Below are 22,520 nucleotides of genomic sequence, written 5' to 3'. Positions count from 1 at the left end.
CTATTTTGTACCTTTTAAAATCCAGAGATTGAAAATTACCGTAAACTCCATGCCCTGGGCCAAAGGCAAATCTGGCTGCCAGTTTTTGTACATTCAGAAAGTAAAGAATTGTTTTTACATTTTTAAATAGAAGGAAAATTTATTTACAAATTTTAGGCAGTTGTATACTGACACCTGATAAGACTATTCCAGATTTGTTGAAAAAATGGGATGTTTCTCTCTCTCTCTCTCTCTCTCTCTCTCTCTCTCTCTCTCTCTCTCTCTCTCTCTCTCTCGTCTCTGTGTGTGTAACTCTGTCTGTCTCTGTGTATATCTGTGTATGTGTCTGTGTCTCTCTCATTCACTCTCTCAGAATGGGGGGCGGGAAAATAAATGAGAATTATCTGGTTTATTTCTAAGTTTAGTCAGAGTCATCAGGGTTACTTCCTTTCCTCTACTTTGGAATTGATCAGAAAGTTGCTGGAAAGGAGGGGAGTTTGCAAACTTGACTGCTTTTTAATAAATTCTTGAAGTTGTCCTAGCCTGGGGAGGTGAGATGGTGGTTCTTGGTAATTATGACAGAGCATCTTAATACCACCTTCTTGGCCCCAGGAGCAGAGGTTTCTTAAGTCAGAGATGACAACCTCAGCTCAGGCTTGGTGGTCAGGCTAGCAAGAGTCCACTTGGTGAATTAGCTTTGTTTAATTGTCCTAATTAAGGCAAAGTTGGCACTGAATCAGCACTTCCCTTTCCTCCCACCTGAGCCTCCTTGAGTATTTCCAGGTGGCAGAATCTTTAATCTTCAATTTACATATTTCATACATTGAAAATACTTTGGTGGGAATTTATATTTACCAAGGTGACCCAACAGGTTCCCTCTTACCCGTGATCCTTTTCCTGGGCTTGCAGACAAGAAAAGACCATTGTAAAACCACAGAACAGAAATCTGAACTTTGAGAACTGTTGAAGTGTACATTTGGCACACATTCTGTGGGATACGATTTTTAAAAACAAGAAAACAAAGAAAGTCTTATGTGTTTGTGGAAGGTGGGGGCCAAATGTTGGAGAGTAAAGTCTCCACCCGCGCTGTTGGGGAAAACTGTTACAAAGAGGAGGAGGAGCTAGCAGTACACTGCTGGAGGAAGGGGAGGAATGGCTTACTCCAGTAGCATTCACTGTATTCATGGTACAAAGGAGAGTTGCTTTCCGAGGTGAATGTTCATTTCTCGTTAGCATTACCGCCCAAATGGGTTCTTTACTACCTAGCTTTGGTGCTGCATCTACATATATAGTACATAGTTTCTGCCCTAAGAAGTTGGCTTCGTTTTTATTCTGAAATAAAGCATTTCATTCACCTTAATTATGGTCTCTCCCCTTCCCTCTTATACATTTTGCTTGCATTTAGTCAAGTGATGGGGAGATGGGGGAGGGTAGAGTTGTGGACATGCACATCAGAAATGCTATGATTATATTGCATTCCTGTGTTTTTCCCATTTGGCTAAATCTCCTCCTCCTCCTCAATGGTACTTTATGCACTCCTTTAGTCTTCAGGCTAATCAGGTATAATTGGTCACATGAAAGGCTGGAAATGTAATATTTGGCCCTGAGACTTTTGCTACTGGGCCCTAGTTTACTATGGGACCAGCTATGAGGAAAATTGCCACAGCAGTACATGGTTTACAGTTCTAAAGAGGTCAACTCCTATATCAAAGTTGAACTTAACTGTGATAAAACTGTGATTGGGTATTTAAAGGTGCTCTAGTTTTCAGTCAGTCAATCAATAAGCCTTCTATTAAGTTCCTGCTTTGTTGTAGAAATTGTGCTATGTTATGGGCCTGGGTACCTCATTTGAATTGCCCTGGATACCCCAGAAGTTTTGTGGGTAAATCAAAAGAACCTCCTCCTTGAGAAACTAAACCAAAGGACAGACACATCTAAAGAGATAAGCTGCACAGGATCTGAATTGAGTTAGCTCCAGGACCACCACTCTTCATTCCAGTCTCCCCCACCCCTCGGGGAGATAAGACTAGGTGTGGCTGCTGCCTTTGTGGCATTAGGACAGAGATGGCTTGAGAGAACCAGAGTCGACCCTCACCCAACTTCCCCCAGCCACCACCAGTAGGGGATGGTCCTCCCCCAATAAGGGAACTTTCCACAGTGAGATGATCACCCCCATCAGTCCTCTATAAAAGTATCTGTCTGTCTCCTGTTTGAGGAGATAGGTATCTCAGAGCCACACCTCTGTGCTATGCCTTCTCCCCAAGGATTTTGTCTCTTGGTTTCCTTTCCCTAGCCCCTAAATAAACTATTATTTCATTCTAATTGGATTTGTGTGCAAGAGGGTATAGTTTTTTAAAGAGGAATTCCTAAGAACCCCTACCCCTCTCCCAAACCCCCACCTGATTTCCCCATAACAGGTGAAAGATAAAAATACAAAATTGAAAAAATTGCTGCCCTCAAGCTTATATTCTATGACTTTCTAGGAAGAGGATAGTCCTTTTGTTGGCTGTTTTCCTCCTTCTGGCTTCCTTTCTATTCCTAGATGGCACAGTGAATAGAGTGCTAGATTGGAGTAAGGAAAACCTGAGTTCCAATCCTGATCTTACTAGCTCTGTGACCCTGGCAAGTCACTTAATATCAGTCTGCCTCAGTTTCCTCATATTTAAAATGGGAGTATTGTAAATAGCATCTACTTCTCAAGGTTATTTTGAGGATCAAGTGAAATAGAATTTGTAAAACTGTGCCTGACACATAGTTGGCACTTAATAAATGTTTGCTTCCTTCCTTCCTTTTCTCTTCATCCATACCACTTATTGCTCCATTTCCCCTTTTTCATGTAATTAAAAAAAAAAACTAAAGATGAATGATTACATGGTGATTCTTCCTTCTTTGCTCTGCATATGTCCTCCCACAAAGAATTACATCCTCTCTTTCTCCTTTAAGTCAAGTCAACAAGCATTGAACTGCTATGTGCCAAGCATTGTGCTAAGCACCAGGAATAATGAGAGAGACAAAATAAGACAAGCGCTGCTTTCAAAGAGCTCACAATGTAATGGAGAAGACAACATGCAAACAGCCATGTACAAACAAGCTATGTTATATAGACTGAATTGGAAATAATCAACAGAGGGAAGGCACCAGAACTATGAAGGATCAGGAAAGGTGTCTGGTAGAAGCTGAGATTTGAGCTGGCACTTTGCTAAGTGATAGAGAAGAGGAAGGAGAGAATTCCCCGGCATGGGCAATAGTCAGTGAAAATGCATAGACTTGGGTGATGGAGTGTCTTGTGTGATTATATATGGCAAGGAGACCAATGTCACTGGATAGGAGGTGGAAGGAAACCAAGTTATCAAGAGTGATAAGTGCCAAGCACGAGGTTTTACATTGGGTCTTAGAGATGATGGAGAACTCTGGTGATGTATTGAGTAGGAGGAATGATATGGTCAGACCTGCACTTCAGGAAGATTAATTTGTTAGTTGAGTGGAGGGTAAACTGGAATGGGAGAGCAGACTTGCAGCATGAAGACTAACCAGCAGGCTATTATAATAGTCCATGCATGAAGTGATGAGAAATTTCACCAAAGGGATGGACACCCCAGAGGATAGAAAAGGACATATATAAAAGATGTTAGGAAAGTAAAAATCAAGAGGATTTAACAATATACTGCATATGGGGGTGAGAGAAAATGAAGAGTTGAGGACGCTACCAGGAGCCTGGGAAATTAGGAGGATGGTGGTGCCCTTGACAGTAACAGGGATGTCCAGAAGAGGAGAAGGTGTGGGAGGCAAGATAATGAGTTCCATTTGGGACATTTTGAGTTTAAGATGGCTTATGTGACATCAAGTTTGACTTGTCCAATGGGGCAGCTGGAGATGTGGGACTAGAGTTTTAGGAGAGAGGTTGGGGCTACATAAGTAGATCTGAGCATAGAGATGACTGAAGCCATAGGAGCTGAGGAGACCACCAAGCAAAGTAGGGTGAAGGAGGAGGAAGGAGGACCTAGGACAGAGTCCTGAGGGATACTCACCATTAGTGAGTTTGACCCAGATGAAAATCCAGCAAAGACCAATGAGTAGGAACAGTCTCACAGGTAAAGGGAGAACCAGGACAGAGTATTGTCATGAAAACTTAGAGAAAGGAAAATGTTAAGAAGAAGAGAGTAATTGACAGTGTCAAAGGTGACAGAAGTCAAGGAGGAGTATTTTTAAAAATCCATTAGATTTGGGGGGGGTAGGGGCAGGGCAATGAGGGTTAAGTCACTTGCCCAGGGTCACACAGCTAGTAAGTGTCAAGTGTCTGAGGCCAGATTTGAACTCAGGTCCTCCTGAATCCAGGACCAGTGCTTTATCCACTGTGCCACCTAGCTGCCCAATCCATTAGATTACTTTGAGGAGAGCAATTTTGATGGAATGATGAGCTCAGAAGCCAAATTGTAGAGAAGAAATTCTAAGAGGTGAGAGCAAAGAAAGTGAAAGCATTGATTGTAGATGACTTTCCCAAGGAAATAAATCACAAAAGGGAAGGGACATATGAGCAGTAGCTAGTAGAGATAGATGGATCAAGTTTTTGAGGATGGGGAAAACATGGACATCTTTATAGACAGTAAGGAAGTAGCAGAAAGGGAGAAATTGAAGATGAGAGAGAGAATGGGGACAATAAAGATAGTAATCTTACAGATCACTTTCTCTAAGGGAACTTCCCATCCATTGCTGAATGTTTTCTTGTACTACACACACACTCCATGCCAACACTACCCTTGTCTGTACTTATATTTGCACTTATATAATGAAGGTGTTTTTAAATCTTGTCTCCTATATAATTTCTCTCTTCCTCATCTGTGGTATGAATTCCATAAGGCAGAGATCATGTGCTCTATTGTTTTTTTAATTGCTCCCGATCATATCTATTTTGGATTAATACTGCCTTTGAGCAGACAAAAGACCCCAGCCAAAGTTGTAAGAGGGATAAGGGCCATGGGGGTTGGAGACAAGTTCCCTGAATTTGACCTTTTAAAATGCACACTTTTTTTCTTTAATAAAACACTTTTTCCCATCTTAGTGGACTACAGAATCTTCTTAATCCCCAGTTTGTTCACTGCCTTCTAAATGGCAAATATGGTAGCATTTTAAATAATCATACATGTATAACCCATATCTGCTTGCCCCCTCAGGGAGGGAGGAGAGGAGGGAAGGGAGGGAACGAGGGATAAAAATTTGAACCCAAAACTATAAATAAAAATGTTTATTACATTTAAAAATTAGATAAAACTGACCCCAAAACAAACAAACAAAACCCAAACGATTGCAGCACTAATAAGGAGGAAACATGCAGAAATTGTCATGTACTGGCCTTATTTGAATTACATCAGTGCTGTAGAGAAGTTAATTGCTTTAAAAACCACCTGAAGAATGCAAACCCCACCCCCTCCCCCTGCAAATTAGGTCATTTTCATATGGGTGGTTTTGTTTAAAGAAATGAAGTCAGGATCACTTTCTGCCCAGCTATTGGGGAAACCTGGCTTCGGGCAACAGCACCATGGACAGCAAAGCCATTCCCTGGCAGAAGACTATGATAAGCAAGGAAGAAACCCAGAGAAATATTTACTCTTATGGTAGTCTGTTTAAGCAAGAAAGGTAAGATGTAGAATTTGGAGTGATTTTTAAAAGCTAGTAGTTGATCAGAGATTAGAAATAACACCCTCCAAAATGTTCCTATTCTTTCAGAGGCAACGTATGGTAGAAAAAAACAGAAGATTGGAACTTTAGAGCAAATGGAGTTTATTTGTAGTTCTGCCATTTGCTAACTTCCTGTGCAGGTGACAACTTTTTTAGAGTCTTAAATTCATTTTATGTAAAATTATTTAGGTTGGATTAGATTATTGCATTGCATTAGATGATCTCTAAGATTTCATCCAGTTCAAAATGTCTGTGATTATGGAAATGGACCAAAGAAATCCATTAAGTTAAAGTTTGTTTATATTACAAACCCATGATAGTTCCAGTGTTCTTTGAAAAGCTTTCAGAAGGTTTTGATCTAGAACCTCAAGCATAAGGCAATTAGAGAACAAATGCAGAAAAATCCCCCTTTATCTGTAATATACATACAGAATTTCAGGGTGCTATTCAATTCTAGGCATTGTGCTATATGCATTCACAAATATCTCATTTGAGATAGAGTAAATAAAGAGATGTGATGACTATTGTGCAGGTCAAATTGGGTAACAGTTGAGGAAAGATGTCTATAAGGTGTTTAATGACCCAAATTTGTTACTTTAATCACTGAGCATTTAATAAGTGCTTGCACTTGCCAGACCAAAGAAGGAAATAACAAACCACACCAGTGTCTTTGCTAAGAAAACCCCAAATAGGGTCACGAAGAGTTGGACATGACTGAAATGACTGAATGACAAAAATTGCCAGGTGCTGAGCTTGGCACTTGGGATACAAACCCCAAAATGAACTAGCCCCTGCCCTCAAGGAACATCCATTCTATTGGAAGGAGATAACATGTGTAAAGAGAAGGGACCACTCCTTTGGTGGTAAATAAATGCTGGGATTGTCCAATAAAAAAGCTGAACAAAGCTGAGAGTGGGGAAAGATTTCAGAGAAAAGACACACAGTTCTGTGATCACCATTTTAAGCTGGAGTCAAAATTTCTAGTTTGGGAGTCCAGTAGCTAAGAATGCTATGAAACTGAAGAACTTTAGTTGACTTGCATTGAGAGATTTCATCTGTCAAGGAAGAGTCCTTTTTGCCAGTAATGCCTTCCATAAACAGAACAAAAAAAGATCTCCTCTGGAAGAATAACTAGAGGAAAGCTATGATTATAGGACACAAAAGCACCAAGATGAGGAGGGAAAGGTGCATGGTCAAGCAAATGAATCAAATCCTCTATAGATGTGGTCTAATGAATAGAAATAGGAAGTTCCAGTGAGCAAAGCCCCTTTTGTTGATCATGAAGAAAATACATTATATTTTCATTGATGTTAAGAAACAGATGGATGAGAGGCTGCAGCATGGAGACCTAGAGAAGAAAGTCATATAGGAGGCCTCATCCCATCTTTTAATATAGTTGTTGGTCTAGTCACGGAGTGAATCTCTTGGAGAAAAACTGAAAAGTGGTCCTCAGTACATTAACTTACTGTTGATAGCGCTGATCTGTGAATTGATCCAGCCATTCTGGAAAACAATTTGGAATCATGTCTCAAAAGTTACCAATTTCTGAATGCTTTTTGGCCCAGTGATACCACCACTAGACCTCTACCCCAAAAAGATCAAAGGAAGGGGGAAAGGATCCTATATGTACAAAAACATTTGCAGTAGCTCTTTTTGTGTTGGCAAAGAACGGGAAACTTAATGAGAGAACCCATTCACTGACTGGATGAAATATGGTATATTGGGGCAGCTAGGTGGCGCAGTAGATAAAGCACTAGCCCTGCATTCAGGGGGACCTGAGTTCAAATTCGGACTCAGACACTTGACACTTGCTAGCTGTGTGACCCTGGGCAAGTCACTTAACCCTCATTACCCTGCCCCCCCAAAAAAAAGTATATGAATGTAATGGAATACTTTTATGCAATAAGAAATTATAATGGGGGGGAGGCGCTATTTCAGAGAAGCCTGGGATGACTTGCATGAACTAATGCAGAATAAAGTAAGCAGGGCCAGGAGAACACTAGAGAATAACAACAATGTAAAAATGAACAAGTTTTAAAAACCTAACTGAAGGGCAGCTAGATGGCACAGTGGATAAAGCACTGGCCCTGGATTCAGGAGTACCTGAGTTCAAATCCAGCCTTAGACACTTGACACTTACTATCTGTGTGACCCTGGGCAAGTCACTTAACCCCCATTGCCTGCAAAAAAAAAAAAAAACAACAACCTAACTGAACACAGTGACTAAGTATAATCCAAAGGACAGATGATAAAGAATCTATCCCCTACCTTGGAGAGGTGATGGTCTTGATAAGCAGAATAGGACATGCATTTATAGACATGACATGGCCGATAACAGGAATTTATTTTGGTTCACCATGCATATTTGTTAGGAAGGTGGGGTTTTTTCCCTCTGTTCTATATGACTGAGTAACCTTTGGGCTGGGGGAATGAATTTAAGAGAAATCATTTTAGTTGTTTGTTTTTAGTCCTTCCTAAAACATAAGGGACTTAAAAAAAATAATATCCCTCTTAAATGCTCCTCTGAAATCTCTTAATATAATAATGATTTAATGAGAATATTTAATTCAATTTAAATCTGCCCTTTGAGTTTACAACCTATTACTAATTGTACTTGCTGTTTAATGATGGAGTACATAAGTCTAGAGTCAAAGAACAATTTTGAACATAGGTAAATGGTAAAAATCCAGACCTTATTTTAAGAAATTCAATTGAGAGGTTTTTGGATTCTGTTCTGAATAATAATTGGTTGAGATCAGCCATATGTTTTCACACTCTCAGAGGAAGCCAGTCATCTAGTCTAAATTTTGGAAATTCATACTTGTGACCTAACTGTCTATCTTTTTACAGATCCACATATTCTGGGTTTGCAACTATTTTAGGTAATCACTCTGTATTCTGTCTAGGAGAAATTAATAGACACATGCAAATGTTTTAACCTTCAGGGTGGCAGAGAAAAAGGAAACCAGTTTTCTCGTGGGAAGGAGTTAAATCCCTGAGATCCATAGACTCCCTCATTATTATTAAGCCAATAGATGTATTTTAGCCATCCTGGTGTGTTTTCCTTTCACCTGGGAGGGATTGTAGAAAATTGAGACTGAAATTTTGTTAGACTGTCCCAAAATGAAGCATGCGATTGCTGAATTTTGTCATTTGGGAAGGGGCAAGTTCCAGATGGTTACATTTTAAAGATTAATCATGTTTCCCTGAGGAAGAGAAAAATTAAGATTAATAGAAGAAATGACTCCAAAGGGGTGCCATATGTAAGAGTGAAGGGCATAAAGTTGAGCTGTGATAGCTTTGATCTATTGTTTATTGAACAGATACTGGCCCAGGAAATTTTATCCTCAAGTATGTAACTTTGCTATTATTGCATTTGTAAGCTTGCCAATATTAATGGTGAAGAAAATGGATTGGAAATTTTGCCTCTTTTCTCTTTCTCCATACCTGAAACATTCGAGTTTTGTTAGAAATCGGACAGACTCTATTCAATTTACTCTACAGAGTAAATATCTGCATCTGAAGGAAACATGGGTCAGGGATGGGGTCATCTTTGAATCCCGACCTAACATAATACTTTGCATGTATCAGTTTTATGATAGTTCAGTAAATACTTATTAAATTACTAAAAGATCATATTTTCAAATGCAATCTCTTCCAACTCAGGCCTACTCAAATGAAAGAATACTGCTTTACCCTCATTGCCCTGCAAAAAAAAAAAAAAAAAAAGAATTCTTCTAGCACCATAATTAAAATCAGCAAAAGGAGAGACAGCAGGTCATAAAAGGTTGGGCTAATGGAATGAGGAAGACCTGGATTCAGATCCTGCCTCTGACACATCCGAGCCTCAGGACCATTCCTGAATCATTTAACTTCTCAGTGCTCTCACTCACTGTTGCATAAGAGTTGAGATGGAGGGAGCTTTCACACTGGAAGTTCCCTTACCAATGAAATTAGCAAAAATTCTTTCAATTAAAAATATTTAAATTTCTAAGTTTTAAAAAAATAGTTTATCCAGTTAAGCAAGTAAAATGTGCCCCCCCACACTATTATTTACAGTTAATTTTTAAAAATAATACTACATTTGTAAAGTCTAGCCCTTCTTGTATTTTCACATATTCTAGATAAGTGGGGGGCAAAGTAGTGAGTCTCAAGTATTCCAAGGATACAGGACTGAGGACCAAAGATCAAGAAAAACCAAGAACTTGACCTTTACTTTCCTCATGCTCTGCAGCCAGTAGGCAGTGTGAAGGTCACAGCATCTGTCCTCCTGGTGGCCCTGTCCTCCAATATGGAGGACATATTGAAGCCACATAGGAGAGCTCGAGGCTTTTTAATCTTTTTGTTCCCATGGATCCCACTGGCTGTTTGGTAAAGCCTATGGACCTCTTCTCAGAGTCATGTTTTTAAGTGCATAAGCTTACAAAAGAAACCAATTCTATCCATGTGCAGTCGTCAAAACATTTCCTTAAAAACCAAGTTCATGGCTCCCAGGTTAAGAACCACCAGTATAGGGGAAGAAGCCTCAAGTTGGTCGTCAAAGACCTGGGTTCACATTTTGGTTCTGCCACCAACTAGCAATATGACCTTGGATGATTCATATAACGTTCTTGGGCCTCAGTCTTGTCATCTGTAAAATAAAGCTCTTTGTCAGGTGTTCCCCACAATCTTGACACTCTGTGGTTTCTGGAATTCTGTGTATGTTCATTATCTCGGGGTAAATCTCACGGAGTCTAGGGCAGAGGAAGGCAGTAAGAATGAGGAATGCTGCTGTTTGATCATGACAAAAAGGAGTGAGGAAGTGGCCAGTGCTGGAGGCTGCTACTTAGCCAATCAAGAACCAACAGCAGGTATTTGCTGAGGATCTACCACGTACTTAGGCCGGTATGAAGTCCTCTGGGGAGATGGGCCCCACCCTCAGAGAGTTTACAATTTAGTTGGAGAATGGTGTGATTCTAGAACAAGAAGGGGACTGTTGTAAAATCAGAGCATATAGTTCAGCCTCCTCATTTTACAAATAAAGGATGGAGGTGCAGAGAAATTTCATAATTCATTCATGGCCACACAGCTAGTTCATAGCCAAGACTTTTAATTCTCAGTCTGAAATTATTTCTCCAACCATCATTGTCTTCAAGAGAAAGCTAACATAGAGCAAACAATGCAGAACAGAATACAGTTGTCATATTGTGCTGTAAACATACTTGAATATGATGGAAGTTCATAGGTGACAGAAATAGTTGAGGGTTGGAGTTGTCATGGCTTTAAAGAACAAATTGGGGGGCAACTAGGTGGTGCAGTGGATAGAGCACTGGCCTTGGATTCAGGAGGACCTGAGTTCAAATCTGGCCTCAGACACTTGACACTTACTAGCTGTGTGACCCTGGGCAAGTCACTTAACCCTCACTGCCCTGGAAAAAGAAAAGAATAAATTGGCAGAATTTCTAAAGGAACAGCATGACCAGGGATGGATGATTTCTTCCTGGGCCATTGAGCAACCCAGTCTATCTTTGAGAAATGGAGATGAAGATGGAGCAGATTATGGAGGGGTTTAGATGCTAAGCAGAAAAGTGTAGACTGGATTCAGGAAGATCAGGGTTCCAATCTGGCCTTGCCCATTTCCTAGCTGTGTGGCCCTGGGCAAGTCACTTGACCCCCTTTTGCTTCAGTTCCTTCAGCTACTTCCCGGGGTTTTTGTGAGCATCAATGAGATAATATTTGGAATGTGCTTAGCACATTGTAAGTACTATACAAAGGTTACCTGCCACTATCACCATCATCATCTAGGAAACCTTTGGAAGGACTTACATTCAGGAGGGCCCAATAGTAATGAAGCCTATTGTGAGAAAATAAGACCTGAACTTGATAGTGCAAAGAAAAGGACTTTAGATCAGCTTACAAGTAACTTGAGATTCTCTTTAGAGCTAGTCTTACCCTAGTGGAACAGGGACAACTGTCCAAGGTTCACATTTAAAGGAAGTTGGCCTAGTACTGTGAAAAACTTGGAAAAGTGACCAAAATTGTCCCCTTGCCTATTGAGAGCTTACAAAGTGCCATCCTCGACAATTCCATCACGCCCCAACCTGCCGCGTCCCAGGGTCGGCTCTCTCCTGGGACACGTGCAGGCTTCCGTCTGGTTCCCACATGGACAACAGGTCCCTGTCATCACCAACTTAACAGGAGCAAACCTCAAAGGTAGCCCTTTTTTGTATTATAGCCGTTATCACAGGGTCTTTTTTAATTATGGATTCCAAAGAGTCCACCAGGTTATTTTCTTTTAATAAAATTAAGTTTTCTTCTAATGGTGCCTGTGCTAGGTCTCCTGATCTAATGATGTTTTCAAGGCACTCAGTCAGCTAGGTTAGCAAATGAATATATCTCAGCTTTGGGCTTCTGTAAAAGATGGTATTAAACTTTGATCTTTTAACTGCTAGCCTGAAGACTGTAGGAGAAATTAAATTGCATGCTTCTCTTTCCCCACAGAAGTAGCCTGATTGGCATTACTTTCATCAGTAAAGCAGCTGATGAAGCCAAGCTTCAGCCTCGTGCTCATCAGGGCATCTGAGCCAAGCACACAGTCTGAGGTTGCCTCATTTGCTGGGAGATCTTTCAGCAAGAGGGGTGTTTGTCAAGCTGCAATCCTTTGGGACAATTTCTGCCTGTGGTGTTTGTTCTGTGTCCCTATGTAGGCTGTGATTTCCGGTCAGCATCCTAGAGCGATGGTGCATCTCTTTCCTCCTTTGGTGCCTAGTTTTATGCCCTGACTGCTCTTGTTTTGTTTCATCTACACTGGCTTGTCTGTTTCATCGCTCATGCAAATTCATGTGCAAGTCTCTTTCTTCCATTTAATGATGCTGTCTGTGCCTACATTAAGTAGAGGGTTGTTTTCAATTTCAATCTTCATTCGTTCACAGTTGTTAGTGGTTGTAAGTTCAGTGCCTTTGATGTGCAGGAAGGTGCCATATTTTGATTCCTAAATCTCCTTGTAATCTGATTCCTCAGACTATCCCTCTGCTTCAAAGGAGCCAGTTTAAAAAATGCTTTTTTTCTAACCAAGACATACAATACATTCTGTTCGCTAATGACTCAGATGTGCTGGGCGCTTGCTCCATTAACTCTTAAAATTGGCATCATTGGTGAAGAATTGCATTCTAATGTGTCAATAAATTTTGTTTGCACAGAGATTTTGCTTATGTAGCAAGAGATAAAGACACAAGAATTTTGAAATGTCACGTGTTTCGATGTGACACGCCAGCAAAGGCCATTGCCACAAGTCTTCACGAAATCTGTTCTAAGGTAAGTTTGTGTCAATTGATTCGCCACAGTGAATCCAACTGTGATTCACCACCACCAGTCCAACAAGCATTTATTAAGCACATGCTGTGTACAAGGCACTAAGGGTCATGTGGACATAGATGAAATTAAAAATTCTTACTTCTCTCAAGGAGCTTGCATTCTACTAGGGGAGTATAGCATGTAGACGCTTTCCTTCAGTGCTTGGGCTACATTTCAGAGGTTGAAATAAAAAGGCATAAAGAAGAAAAGGTGGCCAGAGGAGGCCCATCAGGTAAATTTTAGTCTGCTCAGCCCACATCCCTGGGGAGGCACTTCTGCCCCACCCACCTCCATAGACATGCACCAGAGTCCCTAGCAGCTGACTAGGGCTCATCTAGCTCCCTTTCCCACCCACAGAAATGCCCTTTACAACCTCCCTAACAGGTAGTCCTCCCACCTCTCCTTGAGAACTTCCAGTGACGAAGAATTCCCAGTTTTCCAAGCTAGCCAGTAGTATGGATGGGCTACTCTGATCATTATGCAGTTGAGCTGAAATCTACTCCCTGTAACTTTTACCTGTTGCTCTGTAGCATCAAATTATATAAGTCTCTGAGCTATGATAGGTGAGAAGAGATGTCATGTGTTTCCCGCAAATCTTTTCCTCTCCAGTTTAAACTTCCCTAATTCTTTCATCCCACTCAAATGTGTCCTGATTTCAAGTGTCCTCATGATCCTGTTCATCTGTCCCTAGATAGCCTCTAGCCTGGTGCCCAGAACCAAGAACACACACCACACCTAGTGTGAGCAGTGCAGAGGACAGCAGGACACAGAGATGAGCTTGACTGCGTTCTCTGTGGTGGCCCAGTGGCTTACAGTCCACTCATGGCCAGCTCTAGTCCCCAGTCCTTTTGCACGTGAATTCATCTCATGCCAAGTCTCCCCTGCCTTGTTCTGGATGATCTCTAAGGTCAGGTACCATGAGCTTATGGGTATCTTAGGCACGGATTGGGAAGATAGTTTCGATCCACAGGTTCTTTAGTAGCACCACTCAGGTCATTGCAGAAGGTCATAGTCAACGACCTTGTACGACCGAGGTCAGACTGGCCCCACTGGCACTTTATCGAGGTTTTCTATAGGGCTACGTAATGGTGGCCATCAGCATTGTGTGTGCTTTGAGTGCACGACCTATTCTCACTCTCTCAATTAGTGCCCCTTTGGGAATGATGGCAGCCATTTCCAAAATGCCCGGCTGGGGAGAGGCCGTGGAATGGACTGCCCTTGACCTCACCTGGACACCTAAAGAAATGAAAGCAAGGGGGAAAAGGTCCCTGGAACTTAAACTTAGAAAATTAATTAGAGGGGCAGCTAGGTGGCGCAGTGGATAGAGCACCGGCCCTGGAGTCAGGAGGACCTGAGTTCAAATCCAGCCTCAGCCACTTAACACTTACTAGCTGTGTGACCCTGGGCAAGTCACTTAACCCCAATTGCCTCACTAAAAAAAAAAAAAAAAAAGAATAACCAAGCCATTGGCCGCTCTAGCCTATTTCACCTTAATAAATGCTGCCCTTTGCAAAGAAGCACCTATAAATAATTTGGCTAAAACTCTTAGACAGGGGAGTGACAAGACTCAAAATCTCCAGCTTCCTTCAATACTTATCTTATGGGTCATATCCTATGTGACGGGTAAAACTAAATGTGCGTGGTCACCCTATCCATCCCCTTGTGGGGAAAGCTAGCTAAGACAACAGTTTAACAGTTTAGGTATGAAACATTTATTAAAATATATTAGAGGTTAACAAAGAGAGAACAAGTGTCTCAGAAAGAATAGAAAAACCCTAACTACCTCAACCACTCCTGGTTCAGTTGCCAACCCCACAAGGTTCCAACCACCAACTCCCTAAACCAACTGCCTCACACAGTGCTTCAAGCTGATTGGTTAAGAGTGGTCTCATGTTGATGTGAGGTAACTTCGGGACACTGGACCTTAGAAAGGTCAACCCATGCTCTCACAACAGGGGGCCTCTGGTAATAATAATATTCTCATACCTACAAGAAGTCTTTCCTGAGCTGTTAAGCTATTAGCTATTAGTACTCAAGAGCTCCCCAAAATTAACATGTGTATACTTAATTTATTTACATGTTATCTATTTACATGTAAGCTTCTTGAGGCCAGGGACTTTTTTTTTTTACCTCTAGAACCTATCACATTGTCTTGCATGTGATAAGTGCTTAATAAATTCTTGTTAAATTGAATTAGAATATAGAGAGGTGTTTGGGGTTTTGTTTTTTGTTTTTGTTGTTGTTTGTTTTTTTGGAGGGGCAATAAGTGTTAAGTGACTTGCCCAGGGTCACACAGCTAGTAAGTGTGTCAAGTGTCTGAGGCCGAATTTGAACTCAGGTTCTCCTGAATCCAGGTCCCATGCTTTATTCACTGCACCACCTAACTGCTGCATTAGAATATAAAGCGAAGAAACATTGATAACTCCCAAGAAAGAGAGAATATTTTGTTTGGAAAGCATTGATGACCTTAGTAGCCTTACACACTTAATCAGTCTGAACATCAACTTTTTTGATATACAGAGAACTCCTAGTAACCCAAAAATTAGCGGTGACATTTATGAAGACAAATGTTTTGTCAGCTGGCACAAATCTGAGTTTGCTGACCGACCCACCCATAACACAGATATATTGGTTCAGGCCACTGCTCATATTAGAGAGGGGTTGAAGGCAGGCTGAGGAAATACTGCTTTGAAAGGATTAGGAGACTGTTATCCATGGAAAATTGTCCCTGGGAATAATGAATACAAATCTCCATCAAAATATATGGTAAAGTTGAAATCTAAAAATAAATAGTAGAGAAGAGCTTGATAAAATTGGAGATGAAATGGAACACACTTATGGGATGACCCAGCTGATAAACACACATAAAGCATGTCATGCAAACAATGCTATGTTTTTCCTCTTATCTCCAGATTATGGCTGAACGGAAGAATGCCAAAGCTGTCGCCTGCAGCTCATTACAGGAAAGAACTAATGGGAACCTCGATGTTCCTTTGCAAGGTATGTCATCAGGCTTGGGTTCTTATTCTCTTTAATAATCCTCTCCTTCTTCCTGGAGAAAGTTCAAAGATGAAATGTTCTCTTCTAGCTGCATGTTTTCTTCTTAGAGCAGCTGAAACATCATTCTCTATAACATCCAACCAGAAGATCCATAGGCAGCGCAAGCTCAACATGTCCAAAACAGAACTCATTAACTTTCCCCTAGAACCTACCCTTCTCCCAAACGTCTCTATTTCTGTTCAAGGCATCACCATCCTTCCTGTTGTTCAAGTTCACAGTCTTAGTGTCATTCTCAATTTCTCATTCTCACCCCAAATTTCCAGCCAACTGTCAAATATTACCACTTCTGTCTTAACAATATCTTTCATATATGCCATCTTCTCTCCATTCACAAAATCATTCCCATACTTCAGGCATTTATCATGTCTCACTTAGACTATTGCAGTAGCCTCCTTATTTGTTTCCCTGACTCATGTCCCTTCTCTCTCTAATCCGTCTTTCATCTAGCCATCCAAGTCATTTTCCTAAAGCGGAGATCTAATCATGTCACTTTCCTACCCAATAAAGTTCAGTGGGGGGGAGCTAGATGTGCAGTGGATAGAGTATTAGGCCTGGAGTCAGAAATACCTGAGTTCAAATCTGGCATCAGACACTAGCTTTGTGACCATGGGCAAGTCACTTAAGCTGGTTTGCCTCAGTTTCCTCATCTGTAAAATGAGCTGGAGAAGGAAATGGCAAACCACTCAGGTACATTTGCCAAGGAAACTCCAAATGGGGTCATGAAGAGTCAAACGTGATTGAAAGGGCTGAACAACAAAGTCCAGTGCCTCCCTGTTGCTTCAAGGATCAAATGAATATGCTGTCATTTAAATCTTTTTATAGGGGCAGCTAGGTGGCGCAGTGGATAGAGCACCGGCCCTGGAGTCAGGAGTACCTGAGTTCAAATCCGGCCTCAGACACTTAACACACACTTACTAGCTGTGTGACCCTGGGCAAGTCACTTAATCCCAATTGCCTCACTAAAAAAAAAAAAAAAAGCAATAAATCTTTTTATAACCTGACCCTGTCTTACCTTTCTGGCCTTATTTCACTGCTCCCTTCTGTATACTCTATTGTCCAGCCAAACCATCCTTTCTGTTGCTCACATAGAACACTTTATCCCATTTCTGGACCTCTAAGAAGCTTGGTCTCCATGCCTATCACCTCCTTTCCCTTTCTACATGAAGCTTTTCCAGGTTTCCCCCAGCTTCTAGTACCTCCCCCAGCAAAGTTACCTTTTATCTGCCGCGTATGTCTTACATGTAACTACATACATGCAGACTTGTCTCCTTTGTCAGAATGTAAGCTCCTCAGAGGCAGGGACTGTTTGCTTGAGTCTTTGTATCCCCTGTGCCTAGTACATAGTCATTCAATTAAATACTTGTCGATTTTACTGATACCACCTAAGCCTGTAACTACAGTCTGATGTTTCTTCACAGTATTTTATTTCCCCTTTAAAATTATGTTCAATTTAATTCAACTTAGCAGACATTTATTGAATATCTACTCTGGGGCCCTCAAAAATCTGTGTGCCTCAGGGACACATGGTTTAAGTTCTCTGTGTCAGTGGATTGGACTAGGAATGATTTTTTTTGCCAGACTAGTAGTAAAGAATGTTGATTTTCTTGCCTTATGAATCATGTATTATTTCAGGGACGGCAGCCTGCATAAAGAGGGAAAGATGTTGTGGGTTGATAAATTTTTGTATGTGTAGTTAGTTATTTCACATCTAAGATTCTACTCTTCATGATTAAGTAGCCTCCAGGCCCAAATATAACCTAAACAGCCAACTAGCAGACAATCGCAGTTATAACCAGGTAGAATAAAATAAGCAGCTTTAAATGCTGCCTCATCTGGGAAGGCCAATTTAAAAGGCTATGACTTACGCTGTCCCCCAAAGGCAGATATGAGAGCTGAAGTAGTTATATAAGAATTATAATCTCTGCCCTTAGAAAAAAAGCAGAGGGGCGGCTAGGTGGTGCAGTGGGTGGAGCACCAGCCCTGGAGTCAGGAGTACCTGATTTCAAATCCGGCCTCAGACATTTGACACTTACTAGCTGTGTGACCCTGGGCAAGTCACTTGACCCCAATTGCCTCACCAAAAAAAAAAGGAAAAAAAGCAGAGAGGAAGTAGTCTGTTTTAGGTTGGATTTTTTTTGGGGGGGGGGTGGCAATTCTTTGACATAAAAGTGTGAAGGCTTTAAATTATTTTTTAATTTAAATTTTGTGGCAGCTAGGTGGCAAAGTGGATAAAGCACTGGCCCTGGATTCAGGAGGACCTGAGTTCAAATCTGGCCTCAGACACTTGACACTTACTAGCTGTGTGACCCTGGGCAAGTTACTTAACCCTCATTGCCCCGAAAAAAAAGTAAAATAAATGAATGAATGAATTTTAATTTTAACATGTGGGTCTGTAAGTTCCAATAAAGAGCCATTCTTTTTTGTTCCCATGTAGTAGATTTTCCAACGCCAAAGACTGAGCTGGTACAGAAGTTCCATGTGCAGTACTTGGGCATGTTACCTGTTGATAAACCAGTAGGTATGTAATACCATTATAGTCTCTTTTTTATGAATGTTTATGGGAATTCTCAGGGGTGGGGGGAGGGTGTTTTGGGGGAAGGGGGTGGTGTGGTGCTGGCATGACTATTAGCCTTTAGGGGGGGATTAGCATCATTTCTATTGTTGTCTGTTCCTTTCTTCTAATTCTTCCATCTTTCTCCACTTTATCACTTTTTGTCCTTTGCTCATAGCTGAATCTTATCCACCACCCGTTTTTCTTTCTTTTTATCTCTTCTTCCCCTAACTCTAACCTTCACTAGCTAGCCAACATATCATCTGAAAACCTGGTCATTTCTGAAAGGGACAAAGCATAGGAGAGCTGCTTCCTTTGGTCTGCTTTTCAACAGAAAGGGAGATGTCCTGTCTGGGAGTTGGATACTTTTGTCACATTCTCTGACTTGGCGAAACCACATCTGGGATGTTGTGTTTTATTCTGGGTGCTATGTTTTAAGGACAGCATTGGAGTATGTGCAGAGCAAAGTGACCAGTAGGGTCACTTTGTCCCAGAAAAGAACTAGTTGAAAGAACATGAGGTATTTAGACTGGCAAATAGATGACTTGGGTTGGGGGCTGAGGGCAGATGATGATCTTCAAATATTTGAAGGGCTGATATGGGGCAATGGGCTTAGACTTGTTCTCTGTGAGCACAACTGACAGAAGCTGCAGAGGAACAAAGTCAAGCCTGATGTCAGGAAGAACTTCTTGTCAATAAGAGTTGCCCCAAGGTGGAATGGACTCCCTCATCTGAGAGTTATTTCTTCTGTGCTTGAAGTCTACAGGAAAAGACTGGATAACCATCTGTTGGATATGTTGTGAAGGAGATCCCTGGTTCAGGGACAGGTCAGACTATGGGGCTAGTCAGGTCTCTTCTACTCTTATTATTCTGTAAAAAGTTCTTCTCTTTGTTAGAAAAAGTCCCAGACAAATATAACAGAAAAGGAAAATATTGGATGTCAGAAGGGATGTGGGAAAACTGGGATGCTAATCCACTGTGGGTGGAGTTTTGAACAGGTCCGACCATTCTAGAGAGAAATTTGGAACTGTGTCCAAAGGGCAACAGGACTGTGGATACCCTTTGATCCAGAAATACCACTGCTAGGTTTATATCCCAAAGTCATTCCAAAAAGAGAAAAAGACCTATTTGTACAAAAAAATATTTATAGCAGCTCTATAAAAAGAATTCCAATTCCAAAAAGAATTGGAAATCAAAGAAATGCCCATCCATTGGGGAATGGCTAAACAAGCTGTGGTATATGATGGTGATGGAATATTATTGTGCTATAAGAAATGGCAAGCAGGATGATTTCAGAAAGGCCTGGAAAAACTTGCATAAACTGATGTATAGTGAAGTGAGCAGAACCAGGAGAACATAGTGCATAGTGACAGCAATATTGTTTGATGAACTATGAATGACTTAACTAACCTCAGCAATACAGTGATCCAAGACAATCCCAAAGGACTATTGATGAAGCATTCTATCCACCTCCAAAGAAAGAACTGATATTGATTGAACAAAGATTGAAGCATGCTATTTTTCACTTTTTTCATGTTTTTTCTTTTATTCAAGTTTTCTTATAAAAATAACTAATATGGGGGTGGCTAGGTGGCACAGTGGATAAAGCACCAGCCCTGGATTCAGGAGTACCTGAGTTCAAATCCGGCCTCAGACACTTGATACTTATTAGCTGTGTGACCCTGGGCAAGTCACTTAACCCCAATTGCCTCACACACAAAAAAAAGGTACTCTAATCAACTATTATTCTGGAGGACTGATAACTGCCCACCTCATAATAGAAGGATGATATGCAGAATAAGGAGCACATTTTTGGAAGTGATTAATATTGTAATTTGTTCCACTTAACCATGTTTATGGAATTAAGTAAGGATGGGAGGGGGAAATGCTTGATAATTAGAAAAAGTAAAAATTTAAAAATTTTTAGAAAATAAACACAAAGCACATTTCCTGAGCCTTCTGTCTATACTCATAATAAATTCCTTTTTTTCCTTGTCCTTAGCTTCTCCATGTAAAAGGAAAGAAATGATTTAGGACATGATAACTGCATTACAGGACAGTGTGCTAATGTATTAATAAGGCAGCGTTTAGATAAAACTAAGGTAGATGATAGATAAAATGCTGTATGATGCTATAGGTGACTAATGTGGAATAACAGTTCATCTCTCCACAAAATGAGTTACCCTCTACATTTGGTCTGAAAGAATAAAGACAAATGAAAGTGAAAATTCCCCATCAATATATATTTTTCCTGTGTGCCTTGTTAGAGTGGTATCCCTACCCCTTTGGTCTGAATAATATGCTAAGACTATTATTTGTAGGATGTCTTTTGTTTTTATATTTGTGGCCAAAAGAATTTGGGAAGGGTAGATAACAGCAATTACATTTCAATTTGATACTATAGTTATCTTGTTTCCTACTTAAGAATCTTGAAGTGAATTTATGTGCCCTCTTGGTGATAGAAACCAGTCCTAGTTTTTATCCATGGTAGAGACCAGGTGAGAGGGGGCAATACCTTTCAAGGAGGCTGCCATCATCCTTATTCTGAGAAAATTGCTGAGAAACAATTTTGCCTAGCTTTTCCTCCCAGATGGCTTGAGACATATGATCAGTCTGATTTCTTCAGTCAGTGAACTTTCCTGAGTATTCCTCTATAAACTATGGTTGACAAGCAAAGAGTCTTTTATAGTTGTCTATCCCCTATGCTGTTTTCCTCCATAGGTATGGATACCCTGAATAATGCCATAGAAAGTCTTATGAGTTCATCCAACAAAGAAGATTGGCTGCTGGTTACCATGAATGTCGCTGATGCCACTGTGACTGTCATCAGTGAAAAGGTATGGAAGAGGGGCAGCTAGGTGGCACAGTGGATAGAGCACCGGCCCAGGAATCAGGAGGACCTGAGTTCAAATCAGGCCTCAGACACTTGACACTTACTAGCTGTGTGACCCTAGGCAAGTCACTTAACCTCGATTGCCTCAAAAAAAAAAAGCTGGAATATTTTGGTTTGGTCATTTGTGTGTCTGTTATATTTGATGTGTAGTTCAATTTTAAAGCTTTGAGATTTATTTTTCTCGTTAAAATTTTGATTTACTTGTTTACATTAGTAATAAGAATGTTTTAAAGAGAAATTGCCAGTTGTCTGACTTTCACAGAAGTTGTCTTTTGATTAATTATGGTAGCTGCCCTACCTTTTGGTTCTCGAGTTGTTGTTGAGGGACTTTGATCTTTGAATAGTGAACCTCCCTGGGGATCCTAGTAGTACTACTAGAAGCAGATCAGTAAATTCTGTCCTCAGTGAGCACATGACCTTTTTGGAGAAACAAGACTGACTTGGACCTGTGAAATAGGTAATATAGTGCAGTGTTAAATATAAAACTAAATACCAGTTAAAGAGGTAGGGAAAGAGGGTGTTCTTTCCATAAGTACTATGAGAAAGAGGGCTTGATTCTTCTCAGGTCTGATGTAAAAATATCTATTAAAGTCATGGGATAGATGTGTTTTTGGGCAATTGGATAAATCAGTCAGTCACTCAGTCAACAACCATTTATTAAATGCCTACTGGTCACTGTGACTCTTCTAAAGATTCTCAGAGAATGAAACAGTTCCATTATATTCTAATACTCTATAACACAGTAATCATGATTGAGCTTGGTATTAATGGTTGTGTTGTCAGTTAAAATATTGGATTGATGGTTGTCGGTTTTCCATTGCCCTTGATAATGGGGAGGACAAATGAAATATAATCAGAATACCTTTACCCAGTAGCTTCCTTTTATTTCCCCCTTGGTTCTCTTCTTTCCCCAAATGTATTAAGATAAAGATTTAAGTATTAATTTGGTAACTTATTAGTCATTCAAAACAAACAGCCCAAAGAGGAGTAGGGGGAGAGGAGAGGACTGTTTGGATTCCACATCCTGGC

General features: G+C 40.6%; 1 protein-coding gene across 11 annotated transcripts in view; it reads left to right on the top strand.

Moving 5' to 3' along the window:
- Positions 1-22,520, top strand: part of APBB2 (amyloid beta precursor protein binding family B member 2) — a 432,194-nt gene that overhangs the window by 400,384 nt on the left and 9,290 nt on the right. For all 11 annotated transcript variants that reach the window (XM_043970484.1, XM_043970483.1, XM_043970490.1 and 8 more), the window contains 4 exons: positions 12,834-12,948; positions 15,900-15,987; positions 18,482-18,565; positions 21,320-21,435. In XM_043970484.1, the coding sequence (XP_043826419.1) occupies positions 12,834-12,948; positions 15,900-15,987; positions 18,482-18,565; positions 21,320-21,435 (403 nt within the window). The remainder of the gene's footprint in view (positions 1-12,833; positions 12,949-15,899; positions 15,988-18,481; positions 18,566-21,319; positions 21,436-22,520) is intronic.

This window comes from Dromiciops gliroides, chromosome 6, assembly GCF_019393635.1.
Source record: "Dromiciops gliroides isolate mDroGli1 chromosome 6, mDroGli1.pri, whole genome shotgun sequence".
NCBI lineage: Eukaryota > Metazoa > Chordata > Mammalia > Microbiotheria > Microbiotheriidae > Dromiciops > Dromiciops gliroides.
This window is presented reverse-complemented; position numbering and strand designations above follow the sequence as displayed.